Source organism: Somniosus microcephalus, chromosome 3 (assembly GCF_052327205.1).
Source record: "Somniosus microcephalus isolate GS21.2 chromosome 3, FLI_Smic_1.0, whole genome shotgun sequence".
NCBI lineage: Eukaryota > Metazoa > Chordata > Chondrichthyes > Squaliformes > Somniosidae > Somniosus > Somniosus microcephalus.
In genome coordinates this window covers 375,316,559-375,331,501 of record NC_140989.1, presented here as the reverse complement: position 1 = coordinate 375,331,501, position 14,943 = coordinate 375,316,559, and the positions used below count along the sequence as shown (strand labels likewise).

General features: G+C 52.0%; 1 protein-coding gene across 1 annotated transcript in view; it reads left to right on the top strand.

The window, feature by feature from the left end:
• LOC147122452 (netrin-G1-like) overlaps positions 1-14,065 on the top strand; it is a 39,777-nt gene extending 25,712 nt beyond the window's left edge. The window contains exon 2 of the mRNA XM_085983613.1: positions 12,705-14,065. Coding sequence (XP_085839739.1) covers positions 12,705-13,352 — 648 coding nt within the window. The 3' untranslated portion in view covers positions 13,353-14,065. The remainder of the gene's footprint in view (positions 1-12,704) is intronic.
• Positions 14,066-14,943: the final 878 nt, after the last annotated feature.

Genomic DNA, 14,943 nt, shown 5'->3' with positions numbered 1-14,943 from the left:
AGATGGACCTTCTCCCTGACCCACTGCGGGCCGTGGGGAGATGGACCTTCTCCCTGACCCACTGTGGGCCGTGGGGAGATGGACCTTCTCCCTGACCCACTGCGGGCCGTGGGGAGATGGATCTTCTCCCTGACCCACTGTGGGCCGTGGGGAGATGGACCTTCGCCCTGACCCACTGCGGGCCGTGGGGAGATGGACCTTCTCCCTGACCCACTGCGGGCCGTGGGGAGATGGACCTTCTCCCTGACCCACTGCGGGCCGTGGGGAGATGGACCTTCTCCCTGACCCACTGCGGGCCGTGGGGAGATGGACCTTCTCCCTGACCAACTGCGGGCCGTGGGGAGATGGACCTTCTCCCTGACCCACTGCGGGCCGTGGGGAGATGGACCTTCTCACTGACCCACTGCGGGCCGTGGGGAGATGGACCTTCTCCCTGACCCACTGCGGGCCACGGGGAGATGGACCTTCTCACTGACCCACTGCGGGCCGTGGGGAGATGGATCTTCTCCCTGACCCACTGTGGGCCTCGGGGAGAGTGATCTTCTCCCTGACCCACTGCAGGCCGTGGGGAGATGGACCTTCTCCCTGACCCACTGCGGGCCGTGGGGAGATGGAACTTCTCGCTGACCCACTGCGGGCCGTGGGGAGATGGACCTTCTCCCTGATCCACTGTGGGCCGTGGGGAGATGGACCTTCTCCCTGACCCACTGCGGGCTGTGGGGAGATGGACCTTCTCCCTGACCCACTGTGGGCCGTGGGGAGATGGACCTTCTCCCTGACCCACTGCGGGCCGTGGGAAGATGGACCTTCTCCTTGACCCACTGCGGGCCGTGGGGAGATGGACCTTCTCCCTGACCCACTGCCGGCCATGGGGAGATGGACCTTCTCCCTGACCCACTGCGGGCCGTGGTGGTGGGCCTTCTCCCTGACCCACTGCGTGCCGTGGGGATATGGACCGTCTCCCTGACCCACTGCTGGCCGTGGGGAGATGGACCTTCTCACTGACCCACTGCGGGCCGTGGGGAGATGGACCTTCTCCCTGACCCACTGCGGGCCGTGGGGAGATGGACCTTCTCCCTGACCCACTGCGGGCCGTGGGGAGATGGACCTTCTCCCTGACCCACTGCGGGCCTGGGGAGATGGACCTTCTCCCTGACCAACTGCGGGCCGTGGGGAGATGGACCTTCTCCCTGACCCACTGCGGGCCGTGGGGAGATGGACCTTCTCACTGACCCACTGCGGGCCGTGGGGAGATGGACCTTCTCCCTGACCCACTGCGGGCCACGGGGAGATGGACCTTCTCACTGACCCACTGCGGGCCGTGGGGAGATGGATCTTCTCCCTGACCCACTGTGGGCCTCGGGGAGAGTGACCTTCTCCCTGACCCACTGCAGGCCGTGGGGAGATGGACCTTCTCCCTGACCCACTGCGGGCCGTGGGGAGATGGACCTTCTCGCTGACCCACTGCGGGCCGTGGGGAGATGGACCTTCTCCCTGATCCACTGCGGGCCGTGGGGAGATGGACCTTCTCCCTGACCCACTGCGGGCTGTGGGGAGATGGACCTTCTCCCTGACCCACTGCGGGCCGTGGGGAAATGGACCTTCTCCCTGACCCACTGCGGGCCGTGGGAAGATGGACCTTCTCCTTGACCCACTGCGGGCCGTGGGGAGATGGACCTTCTCCCTGACCCACTGCCGGCCGTGGGGAGATGGACCTTCTCCCTGACCCACTGCGGGCCGTGGTGGTGGGCCTTCTCCCTGACCCACTGCGTGCCGTGGGGAGATGGACCGTCTCCCTGACCCACTGCTGGCCGTGGGGAGATGGACCTTCTCACTGACCCACTGCGGGCTGTGGGGAGATGGACCTTCTCCCTGACCCACTGCGGGCCGTGGGGAGATGGACCTTCTCCCTGACCCACTGCGGGCCGTGGGGAGATGGACCTTCTCCCTGACCCACTGCGGGCCATGGGGAGATGGACCTTCACACTGACCCACTGCGGGCCGTGGGGAGATGGACATTCTCACTGACCCACTGTGGGCCGTGGGGAGATGGACCTTCTCCCTGACCCACTGCGGGCCGTGGGGAGATGGACCTTCTCCCTGACCCACTGCGGGCCGTGGGGAGATGGACCTTCTCCCTGACCCACTGCAGGCCGTGGGGAGATGGACTTTCTATAAGTTGATGAGTGAAGGTTGAATGGAGTTCGGTTCCCTGGTTTTGGTGTCTGAGGGAACGATTCATTGCCAATAGTCTGACTGCAGAAGGACATTAAAATAAGGCAAAGAAGATCGAAAAACCTCTCATTTATCCTTCTTATTCACTTTCCGAGCGGTATTAATGATATATACAAACCATCACCCAAAATTTATGATAAAAGTTACAGAACTGAAAACAAGGAATAGAATTTGTAATCGAGGCGTTGCTGGACTGGCAGCCAATGTAGGTCAGTGAGCACCGGGGTGATGGGTGAACGGGACTTGGTGTGAGTTAGGACACGGGGCAGTGAGCACAGGGGTGAGGGGTGAACGGGACTTGGTGTGAGTTAGGACACGGGGCAGTGAGCACAGGGGTGAGGGGTGAACGGGACTTGGTGTGAGTTAGGACACGGGGCAGTGAGCACAGGGGGTGATGGTGAACGGGACTCGGTGTGAGTTAGGACACGGGGCAGTGAGCACAGGGGTGAGGGGTGAACGGGACTTGGTGTGAGTTAGGACACGGGACAGTGAGCACAGGGGTGAGGGGTGAACGGGACTTGGTGTGAGTTAGGACACGGGGCAGTGAGCACAGGGGTGAGGGGTGAACGGGACTTGGTGTGAGTTAGGACACGGGGCAGTGAGCACAGGGGTGAGGCGTAAATGGGACTTGGTGTGCGTTAGGACACGGGGCAGTGAGCACAGGGGGTGATGGGTGAACGGGACTGGGTGTGTGTTAGGACACGAGCAGTGAGCACAGGGGTGATGGGTGAACGGGACTTGGTGTGAGTTAGGGCACGGGGCAGCGAGCACAGGGGTGATGGGTTAACGGGACTTGGTGTGAGTTAGGACACAGGGCAGTGAGCACAGGGGGTGATGTGTGAACGGGACTCGGTGCGAGTTAGGACACGGGGCAGTGAGCACAGGGGGTGATGGGTGAACGAGACTGGGTGTGAGTTAGGACACGGGCAGTGAGCACGGGGGGTGATGGGTGAACGGGACTGGGTGTGAGTTAGGACACGGGGCAGTGAGCACAGGGGGTGATGGCTGAACAGGACTGGGTGTGAGTTTGGACATGGGGCAGTGAGCACAGGGGGTGATGGGTGAACAGGACTTGGTGTGATTTAGGACACGGGGCAGTGAGCACAGGGGGTGATGGGTGAACGGGACTGGGTGTGAGTTAGGACACGGGGCAGTGAGCACGGGGTGATGGGTGAATGGGACTTGGTGTGAGTTAGGACACGGGGCAGTGAGCACAGGGGATGATGGCTGAACGGGACTGGGTGTGAGTTAGGACACGGGGCAGTGAGCACAGGGGGTGAGGGGTGAACGGGACTGGGTGTAAGTTAGGACACGGGGCAGTGAGCACAGGGGGTGATGGGTGAACGGGACTGGTTGTGAGTTAGGACACGGAGCAGTGAGCACAGGGGTGAGGGGTGAACTGGACTGGGTGTGAGTTAGGACACGGGGCAGTGAGCATAGGGGTGAGGGGTGAACGGGACTTGGTGTGAGTTGGGACACGGGACAGAGCACAGGGGTGAGGGGTGAACGGGACTGGGTGTGAGTTAGAACACGGGGCAGTGAGCACAGGGATGAGGGGTGAACGGTGTAATGATATCAGCAAATAGTAATGTTATTTGCCTGTTCGATTATGATGCCTTAATAGCATGATTGCAGGTATTGATTGCTTGTGCCTGACCAGCAGAGGTCATGTGACCAACAAGCAGGCTGAGCTTTTTAGTTTCACTTTAGCTGGAGCTGAAGCATGGTGTCTCCTGAAAAGCTGTATGAATTCTTGAACAAACCTTAGATTAAAAGTTATTCTCTTTCAAGAAATGTCTCATCATTGAACCCACAAGGAAATCAATACATGGTGTCAGAAGTCAGAAGGATTGAAAGAGAAAAAATCGGAAGTTAGCAACTCGATGGGACAGTGAAAGGAATTGTGGCAAGTAAGTGAAATCAGCTCTCCACATATTAGCGAGCCAGAAGAGAACATCGTTGCTTACCATTAGAGAATAGCTAACGAAGTGAAAAATGGAAGGTTTACTCCCACCGGCGACGCTTCAGTTGTTAGGTAATGTGGCTGAAAATTGGAGAAGGTTCAAACAACGTTTAGAGTTGTATTTAGCGGCAACCGGAGCTGACGATAAAAGTGATAAACAGAAATCGTCCGTGTTTTTACATGTAGTGGGTGATGCAGCGCTGGAGGTATATAATAATTTCATATTTGCCGTTGATGGAGACAAAATGAAGCTAGATAAAATAATGGAACAGTTTGAGGCCTACTGCATACCTAAACGCAACGTGACCTTTGAGAGGCACAAATTTTTCACGTGTACAGAAAATCGGCGAGACTATTGATCAGTATGTGACTGAACTGAGAAACCGAAGCAAATCGTGTGAATTTGGGGGCCTCACAGACTCGCTGATAAAAGACAGACTGGTGTGTGGTATTCCAGATAATGGTCTAAGGGAAAGACTGCTAAGAGAGCAAGATCTAGACCTGGGAAAAGCCATAGCACTGTGTAGGGCTACAGAGACTGTGAAGTTGCAAGCAAAGGAGCTGTTCAGTGACAGTAGCTGCAACGTGGATGCAGTGAGAAAGAACGGATACAAACCGTTTAACAAAGAGAGCGCCAATGTGAAAAAAGAGACGTGGCCAGCAAACGAAAATGAAAGGGACAATCGAAAGTCATGTAGTCGATGCAGTACACAGCATCCACCAAGAAAGTGTCCAGCATATGGTAAAACATGCAATAGATGCAACAAAAACAACCATTATGCCCGTTGCTGTAAGAACCAAGCGCAACAAAGCAAGGTCCATACAGTAGATGAAAGCGAGATAGAGGAATTCTATGTAGATGTGGTGTCTGAAAACAAAAAAGAAGAAAGAGACTGGATGTTGACACTAAAAGTGAACGACATACACATTCCATTTAAATTGGATACTGGAGCACAAGTTAATGTGATATCAGAGACCGATTTTACGAGAATTAGACCCAGACCAAAGTTACATGGAATACAAGTGAAAGTGACCGGATACTCAGGTACTGATATACCAGTGAAAGGAAGATGCATTGTCAAAGTAACACACAAGGACAGAGAGCACACGCTAGCATTAATCGTGGTGCCAAAGGATGTGCAAGCCATACTAGGTTTAAAAGCCTGTGAGAGACTGAACCTGGTAAAGAGAGTCCTCGTTGTGGAAAGCGAAGGAGAGACAGTCTATGATGAACTCATGAAAGAGTACAAAGACCTATTTAAGGGTCTAGGCTGCATTCCAGGAGAACACACGATCAGAGTAGATAAAAGTATGACACCGGTCATACATCCATGCAGAAAAGTTCCGTTTGCTCTTCAAAAGCAACTGAAGGCAGAGTTGGACAGGATGGAAAGCCTGAACGTGATTCAGAAGATAGATGAGCCAACTGAGTGGGTGAGTTCCCTCGTCGTGGTGGACAAAAAGAATGGAAAGCTCAGAATTTGCCTGGATCCAAGAGATCTAAACAGAGCAATAAAGAGAGAGCACTTCAAGCTTCCTACATGTGAGGAAATCATGGCACAGTTTGCAAATGCAAAATATTTCAGCAAGTTAGATGCATCCTCCGGATTTTGGCAGATGAAGCTGGACGAAGCAAGTTCAAGACTGTGCACGTTCAACACTCCATTTGGCAGATACAGATTCCTAAGGTTACCATTTGGCATTGCCTCAGCTCCTGAAGTATATCACAAGACTATCCATATGATCTATGAGCACCTGGAGGGAGTTGATACATCAATGGATGAAATCATAGTATGGGGAACCACGAGAACTGAGCATGACGAGAGACTGAAAAAAGTGCTGGAAGCAACAAGGAAAACAAACCTGAAGCTGAATAGAGAGAAATGCCAGCTCGGGGTGACAGAACTGACATTCGTGGGAGATATCCTTAGCAGTGAGGGCATCAGACCAGATCCCAGAAAGGTGTCCGCCATTGAGAATATGCCAAGGCCACAATGCAAAAAGGACGTGCAGAGGTTTAATGGAATGATCAACTACATGGGTAAATTCATATCCAACCTCTCAGAAAAGATGGTGCCACTGAGAAGACTAACTGAAAAGAACATAGAATGGGAATGGAATCATGAGCATGAGAAGTCATGGAGCGATCTAAAGAAACTGCTCACAGAGGAACCAGTTCTGAGGTTTTATGACCCAGCGAGACCCATCAAGATATCATCAGATGCATCACAGAGTGGGCTCGGTGCCGTTCTTCTGCAACAATATGACTACTGGCAACCTATTGCATATGCATCGCGCTCAATGACCGACGCGGAGACGCGATATGCTCAAATAGAAAAGGAGCTGCTCAGCATCACATACGCCTGTGAAAGATTTCACCAGTTTGTGGCAGGACAAGCAATCAGTGTAGAGACTGACCATAAGCCCTTGATTGCATTGTTCCAAAAGCCACTAAATAGCTGTCCGCTTAGAATACAAAGGATGATGATCAGGCTGCAACGCTATACACTGAATGTTGCGTACACACCGGGTAAGCTGATGTATACAGCAGACACGTTGTCCAGAGCTGTAGACCCAAGTGAGCCCGCAAACACCACAATGGATGAAAAAGTGAACGCCTACGTGGACATGATCACAAGTGCACTGCCCATAGCAGATGCAAAAATGGAGCTCATAAAGACTGAGACAAACAAAGATGAAACAATGAGACGACTGAGGAAAAGCATCTTGGATGGATGGCCCAACATGAAGCAAGACTGCTCACCTGATATGGCAGAGTACTGGAACTGCAGGGCGGAACTATCAGTGGTCGAAGACATCATCTACAAAGGAAGTAAAATAGTTATCCCAAAGAGTCTGAGAAAAGAGATGCTAAAAAAGATCCATGGAGGACATCTGGGAATCAAAGTGTAAGAAAAGAGCACGAGAGGTGATGTACTGGCCACGAATCAACCAAGATGTGACAAATGAGGTGTCAAACTGCACAATATGCCTGAAATATCGAGCAAGCAATCCGGTAGAACCACTAAAGCCACACCCAGCACCAGATAGACCTTACCAGAAGGTAGGCGCTGACCTATTCGTATGTCAAGGGAAGGACTATCTTGTCATCACAGACTATTACTCCCTGTATCCAGAGGTTTGTAGACTGTACACCACCACTGCAGAATCTGTGATAAGTATGAAAGCCATATTCTCCAGACATGGCGTGGCAAGCGAGGTCTTCACAGACAAGGGACCCCAGTTTAACAATGCAAATTTCCGACACTTTGCCAAAGAGTGGGACTTTGTCCACACAACGTCAAGTCCTCACTATCCACAGTCCAATGGACTAGTGGAAAAATCGGTCCAGACAGTGAAAAGACTGATGTACAAGGCAAAAGACAGTGGAACTGAATTCTACCAAAGCATGCTAGTATACCGCACAACGCCGCTCGAGTGTGGTATGTCACCAGCCCAACTCCTGATGGGACGTCGGCTAAGGTCAAACCTACCCATCCTGGAGAACCTCCTGAAAACAAAAGAGGGGGAGAAAGTGAGGAAGTTCAAAGAACAACAGAAAGAAAAGCAAAAGTACTATTATGACAGAGGAACACAAAACCTACCTGAACTCCACACTGGTGACCAAGTAAGGTTCAAAGACAAAACAAACACATGGACTCAGAAGGGAACTGTCCTGAGTGAAGTTCAACCAAGATCATACACCATTCAGACAGATGAGGGTGCTGTTCTGAGAAGAAATCGTCGAGATCTTCTCATGGAACCAGCCACAGCAGGTCAAGAGACTGATACGGTTGAACAACCTGATCACACAGTTGAGAACACATCATCTGAGGCAACAACTCAGATTCAAGGACAATCAATCAGAAAATCCTCAAGACACGTGAAGCCTCCTGAGAGACTCATTGAGCAAATTTAAGGACTATTGTTATAGAAGGAAGTAATGTTATCTTATTCTTTCTTCAAGTTCTAGTGTATTGACATATTTCATGTGAACACACAAAGCAAGGTTAAAAAACCTTGATCATGATAATGATAATGTAAGTTCATTAAGTGTTACAGTTAAAATGCAGATGAATACAAAGAAAACATGTTGTTAGTTAAAAGTAAAATACTTTTGTTTTAAGAAAGGGAGATGTAATGATATCAGCAAATAGTAATGTTATTTGCCTGTTCGATTATGATGCCTTAATAGCATGATTGCAGGTATTGATTGCTTGTGCCTGACCAGCAGAGGTCATGTGACCGACAAGCAGGCTGAGCTTTTTAGTTTCACTTTAGCTGGAGCTGAAGCATGGTGTCTCCTGAAAAGCTGCATGAATTCTTGAACAAACCTTAGATTAAAAGTTATTCTCTTTCAAGAAATGTCTCATCATTGAACCCACAAGGAAATCAATACAAACGGGACTGGGTGTGAGTTAGGACACAGGGCAGTGAGCACAGGGGGTGATGGGTGAACGGGACTGGGTGTGAGTTAGGACACGGGGCAGTGAGCACAGGGGTGATGGCTGAACGTGACTGGGTGTGAGTTAGGACACGGGGCAGTGAGCACGGGGTGATGGGTGAACGGGACTGGTTGTGAATTAGGACACGGGGCAGTGAGCACAGGGGGTGATGGGTGAATGGGACTTGGTGTGAGTTAGGACACGGGGCAGTGAGCACGGGGTGAGGGGTGAACGGGACTGGGTGTGAGTTAGGACACGGGGCAGTGAGCACAGGGGGTGATGGGTGAACGGGACTTGGTGTGAGTTAGGACACGGGGCAGTGAGCACAGGGGGTGATGGGTGAACGGGACTGGGTGTGAGTTAGGACACGGGGCAGTGAGCACAGGGGGTGAGGGGTGAACGGGACTTGGTGTGAGTTGGGACACGGGGCAGCAGAGTTTTGGATGAGTTGAGGTTTCGGGAGGGTGAAAGGTGAGAGGCCGGCCAGGAGAGGTTGGAATAGTCGAGTCTGGAGGGGACACAGGCATGGATTGGGGCGGTGGAACAGTAAACCAGAAATCTTGTAGAGAAATATGTGGCGGTTAGGGATTGAGAATCAGAGAGAGCTGGAGCGAATGGTGGAGTGAGACACTCTCTCCGTCTCTCACTTCACTCCCGCTGTGGGTTCACACTGAACTCCCAGCAGCGATTGTCCTGGAGATTCCTCACCGTTTACACAGCGTCCTTTCATAGAACCGTCAGTTGTAGTGCTGGGGCACGGTGCTGTTAATGATGTACCGGGGACACGGCGATTCAGGAGCACTTAACATCTGTACCGTTCAATGATTCATTCATACTTTACACAGCTTTAGTATTCTGTTACTAATGGTCACTCCATTCGATCTACATAGAGAATTAAAAATAACCTGTTCCAATATGTGACTTTAGTCAATGCCTTTAGTCGATGCTGTGACAATTGTCGATTCATTAATCTCTATTATCTCTGTATATTGCCACAATCTCCATCTTTATCACCCATTAGTTTTATTGATTGTTGCAACAGCCACTTTCTGGAGATTCCGGTCTAACAGGCGAGCTGTCTGATCATTTGGGAAAGGATGTTGGGCTGATTCTGTGTTGCGATGTCAGGTAGAGTCGCAGTGTGTCCAACCCACAGGATGCACTGCAGCAACTCGCCAAGGCTTCTTCGGCAGCACCTCCCAAACCCACCACCTCCGACTGCTCCCTGAGGTGAAGCATCATCAGGCCCCCAGGCTGGGCCAGCGCCTGACACAAGATTCACAACCATGGTTCAAGATCTGAGAGGTTCCAACTATCAGGAGAGGCTGAACAGCCTGGGGCTCTTTTATGGTCCCAGGGATGGACTTCAGTTACGTGGAGAGACTGGAGAAGCTGGGGTTGTTCTCCTGAAAGCAGAGAAGGTTAAGAGGAGATTTAATAGAGGTGTTGAGAATCATGACGGGTTTTGATGGAGTATTTCTCCGATTCCCTGTTGAAAGTTCCTATTGAATCTGCTTCCACCGCCCTGTCAGGCAGCGCATTCCCGATCACAACATGTGGAGCTGCCGCTGTCTCTGTCGCTGCTTCACCGCGGAAGGTCAATGACCTGAAGTGACCCCGAGGGAGCCCTGTGACCTCCGACTGCTCCCTCACAAACCAGCCTGAGGTGAAGCATCATTAGGCCCCAGGCTGGGCCAGGGTCTGACACACAGAGCCCAGGGTTATGGCCTGAGCGCAAATAAGGGATTGTTTCAACAACAGACTATAAAAAGACAAGTTCCCCTCAATCATTCCGTCCACAAAACTCTCGTCCTTTCTCGCTCTGTCTTTAACTCAAACAGACAGCTGAAGTGAGACTCAATTTCCCAAGGAAACATTTTCAAAAGGGAATTGGGTAAATACCTGAAAGAATATAATTTGCAGGGCTACGGGGAAAGGGCGGGGGAGCGGGACTAACTGAGGTGATCTCGCAGAGAGCCGGCACGGGCTCGACGGGCCGAATGGCCTTCTTCTGTGCTGTAACCATTCTATGGTCTCTAGAGGTCAGAGGTCGGAGCTTCTTACACACTGAACATGAACTTTGGAAAATCAAAATAAAAGGTCCAAAATGTCGTCATGTCAGAAATCCTTTCAAATGTCAGCTCCCTTGTCTCTTTACAGTCCATTTTATTTTCCTAAAAAATATTCACGAGGATGATTCCAGAACTGAGAGGTTGTAACTATCGGGAAAGGCTGAACAGGCTGGGGCTCGTTTCTGGAACCAGGGATGAGGGACTTCAGTTACGTGGAGAGACTGGAGAGGCTGAGATTGTTCTCCTTAGAGCAGAGAAGGTTAAGGGGAGATTTAATAGAGATGATCAAAATCATGAGCGAATGTTACCTGCCACTTATCAGCCCAAGTCTGAATGTCGTCCAGGTCTTGCTGCATGCGGGCACGGACTGCTTCATTATCTGAGGAGTTGCGAATGGCACTGAACACTGTGCAATCATCAGTGAACATCCCCACTTCTGACCTTATGATGGAGGGAAGGTCACAGATGAAGCAGCTGAAGATGGTTGGACCTCGGACACTGCCCTGAGGAACTCCTGCAGCGATGTCCTGGGGTTGGACCTCGGACACTGCCCTGAGGAACTCCTACAGCGATGTCCTGGGGTTGGACCTCGGACACTGCCCTGAGGAACTCCTGCAGCGATGTCCTGGGGTTGGACCTCGGACACTGCCCTGAGGAACTCCTGCAGCGATGTCCTGGGGTTGGACCTCGGACACTGCCCTGAGGAACTCCTACAGCGATGTCCTGGGGTTGGACCTCGGACACTGCCCTGAGGAACTCCTGCAGCGATGTCCTGGGGTTGGACCTCGGACACTGCCCTGAGGAACTCCTGCAGCGATGTCCTGGGGTTGGACCTCGGACACTGCCCTGAGGAACTCCTGCAGCGATGTCCTGGGGTTGAGGTGATTGACCTCCAACAACCACATTCTTTGTGCTAGGTATGACTCCAGCCAGTGGAGAGCTTTCCCCCCCGATTCCCATTGACTTCAATTATACTAGGGCTCCTTGATGCCACACTCGGTCAAATGCTGCCTTGATGTCAAGGGCAGTCACTCTCACCTCACCTCTGGAATTCAGTTCTTATGTCCATGTTTGGACCAAGGCTGCAATGAGGTCTGGAGCCGAATGAGGGGTTTGATCGAGTAAATAAAGAAAAACTGTTTCCAGTGGCAGGAGGGCCGGTATCCAGAGGACACAGATATAAAACTATTGGTAAATCATTCCCAGTGAGAGAGAATCACTCCCAGTGAGAGAGAGTCACTCCCAGTGACGGGGAATCTCTCCCAGTGACGGGGAATCGCTCCCAGTGATGGGGAATCGCTCCCAGTGACAGGGAATCACTCCCAGTGTAGGGGAATCATTCCCAGGCAGGATGAGGTGAGATTCTTGCAGTTGTTTCCAAATCCTGTAGAGTTTAATAATTTAGGTCTCTAAATATTTCAGTGCCGTGAAGCTATCTTTAGTTAGACAGCTAACATCATTCTTCGACACTACAGCGATATAATTACTCAGCTGTCCAACTGTCCAGCACACAGTGCAGTGCGATGGAGCGAGTACAGTTTTATTAAGACATCCCTGAGAAAAGTAGAGTGTGTGGATATTCCTAGATTCCAAGAGCGTGTAGAGGGAGCTTTACTCTGTATCTAACCCGTACTGTACCTGCCCTGGGAGTGTTTGATGGGACAGTGTAGAGGGAGCTTTACTCTGTATCTAACCCGTGCTGTACCTGCCCTGGGAGTGTTTGATGGGACAGTGTAGAGGGAGCTTTACTCTGTATCTAACCCATTCTGTACCTGCCCTGGGAGAGTTTGATGGGACAGTGTAGAGGGAGCTTTACTCTGTAACTAACCCGTGCTGTACCTGCCCTGGGAGTGTTTGATGGGACAGTGTAGAGGGAGCTTTACTCTGTATCTAACCCGTGCTGTACCTGCCCTGGGAGTGTTTGATGGGACAGTGTAGAGGGAGCTTTACTCTCTATCTAACCCATGTTGTTCCCGTCTCCGTTTCCAGGAGAACCCGTACATGTGCAACAATGAGTGTGACGCTCACACGCCCGAGCTCGCACACCCACCCGAGCTGATGCTGGATGACGAGGGGCGGATTCCCAACACCTTTTGGCAAAGTGTCTCCTGGAGGAGTTTCCCCGAGCCCCTCCTGATCAACATCACTCTGTCCTGGGCCAAGAGCATCGAGCTGACCGAGGACATCGTCATCACCTTCGAGTCGGGCCGGCCAGAGCAGATGGTCCTGGAGAAAACTCTGGACAACGGCCGGACGTGGCAGCCCTACCAGTTCTACGCGGCCGACTGCCTCACCTCCTTTGGGATGGAGCCGAGAACGGCCCGGGATCTGAGCCCGGCCTCGGTGCTGGACATCATCTGCACAGAGGAGTACTCCAGGGGCTACGTGTGGAAGATGGACAAGATGGTTCGCTTCGAGATCCAGGAGCGTTTCGCCCTGTTCGGGGGGCCCCGTCTCCGCGACATGGCCTCGCTGTACGGCCAGCTGGACACCACCAAGGACCTGAGGGACTTCTTCACCCTGACCGACCTGCGGGTCAGGCTGCTCCGGCTGGCCACTGGGGCCACCAGTGTTGACCAGCACAACCTCTCCAAATACTTCTACGCCATCTCCAACCTGGACATTCGCGGGTGGTGAGAGCTCCTCACCCCTTCTGGCCAGAGTCGCTGACCCCACATTTCACACCCTGGGGGCGCCGTGCCAGTCCAGCATCTGGAGGGCACTCACAGGGCCAACATCTGGAGGACACTCACAGAGCCAACATCTGGAGTGGCTCTCTCTATCGGAGATTCCCGGAGGGTGAGAGCTCCTCACCACTTCTGCTCCGAGTCGCTGATGTGGGCGCTCGGTAACTGGGGAGGTTTTCCAGTGATAGATCGGGATCCCTTCCCCGGCCCACTCGGCACCGTCAGCTGCCCCTGTGTGGGGTGTGAAAGCTTCCCTGAATGGCTCAGTGACAGTGTGCACAGACCAGCACTGTGACAGCTCCCCCTGCCCCTGGTGATGGGCTCGTTAGCGAGCTTTCAGAGTCCTGCTGGCTGGCTGGTGATGAGGCAGCGATTTCCTGCTCAGTGTTCAGCCAATCGAGCAGCACGGAGCGAGCAGAATCTGTCCCTTTACTCTCAACACTGCCGACCTCCAGTCTCATCAGGATTCAGAGAATCAGACAGCACAGGAGGAGGCCATTTGGCCCATCGTGCCTGTGCCAGCTCTTTGAAAGAGCTCTCCAATTAGTCCCACTCCCTGCTCTTTCCCCACAGCCCTGCTCATCTCTTCCCTTCCAGTATTTCTCCAATTCCCTTTTGAAAGTTCCTATTGAATCTGCTTCCACCTCCCTTTCAGGCAGCGCATTCCAGATCACAACAACTCGCTGTAAAAACATTCTCCTCATCTCCCCTCTGGTTCTTTTGCCAATTCCCTTCACTCTGTGTCCTCTGGTTACCGACCCTCCTGCCACTGGAAACAGTTTCTCCTTATTTACTCGATCAAAACTCTTCATGATTTGATGAATTATTCTGACTGAACGCTTCCTTCGTGTTCAATCTATATTCAGTCTGGGTCAGTGAGTTCCCATTCACCCATCACACAATCTCCGGGGCTCGGAGCCATTCCCTCATTATTCTACACTCAGCTTCTGGGAGACTCGCTCCAGCTTTTAGTCGCGGAGAATCTTCAGACACTAATTGGAGAACAGGAGCAGTAAAATGTTTACGCTGCTATTAATGTGACTCCAAGGAACTCTCTGGGTTTCTGCTTAGTTTAGCAAACAGTGCCCAGAACTGCCAACTTGCTGACTGTGCAAGGTACAATCTGCGGATTTTGAAGCTTCACCTTCGCAGTGAGTTAAACAGCGGCTCGATGCTGTTAGCACAGAGTCACCGAAACCAGCGTTCTCACGCTTCACGGCACAGAGACCGTCACAGCACTTTGGGCCGTTCCAAACCGCATTTACTGAACAACAACAACCTGCATTTATATAGCGCCTTTAACGTAGTAAAACATCCCAAGGTGCTTCACAGGAGCGTAAATCAGAGAGAACTTTGACACCGAGACACAGAAGGAGATATTAGGACAGGTGACCAAAAGCTGAGTCAAAGAGGGAGATTTTTAGCAGCGTCTCAAAGGGGGAGAGAGAGGTGGAGAGGTTTAGGGACGGAAACATTGCTGTTTGTGGGATCTTGCTGTGTGCAAATTGCCTGCTGCGTTTCCAACATTACAACAGTGAGCA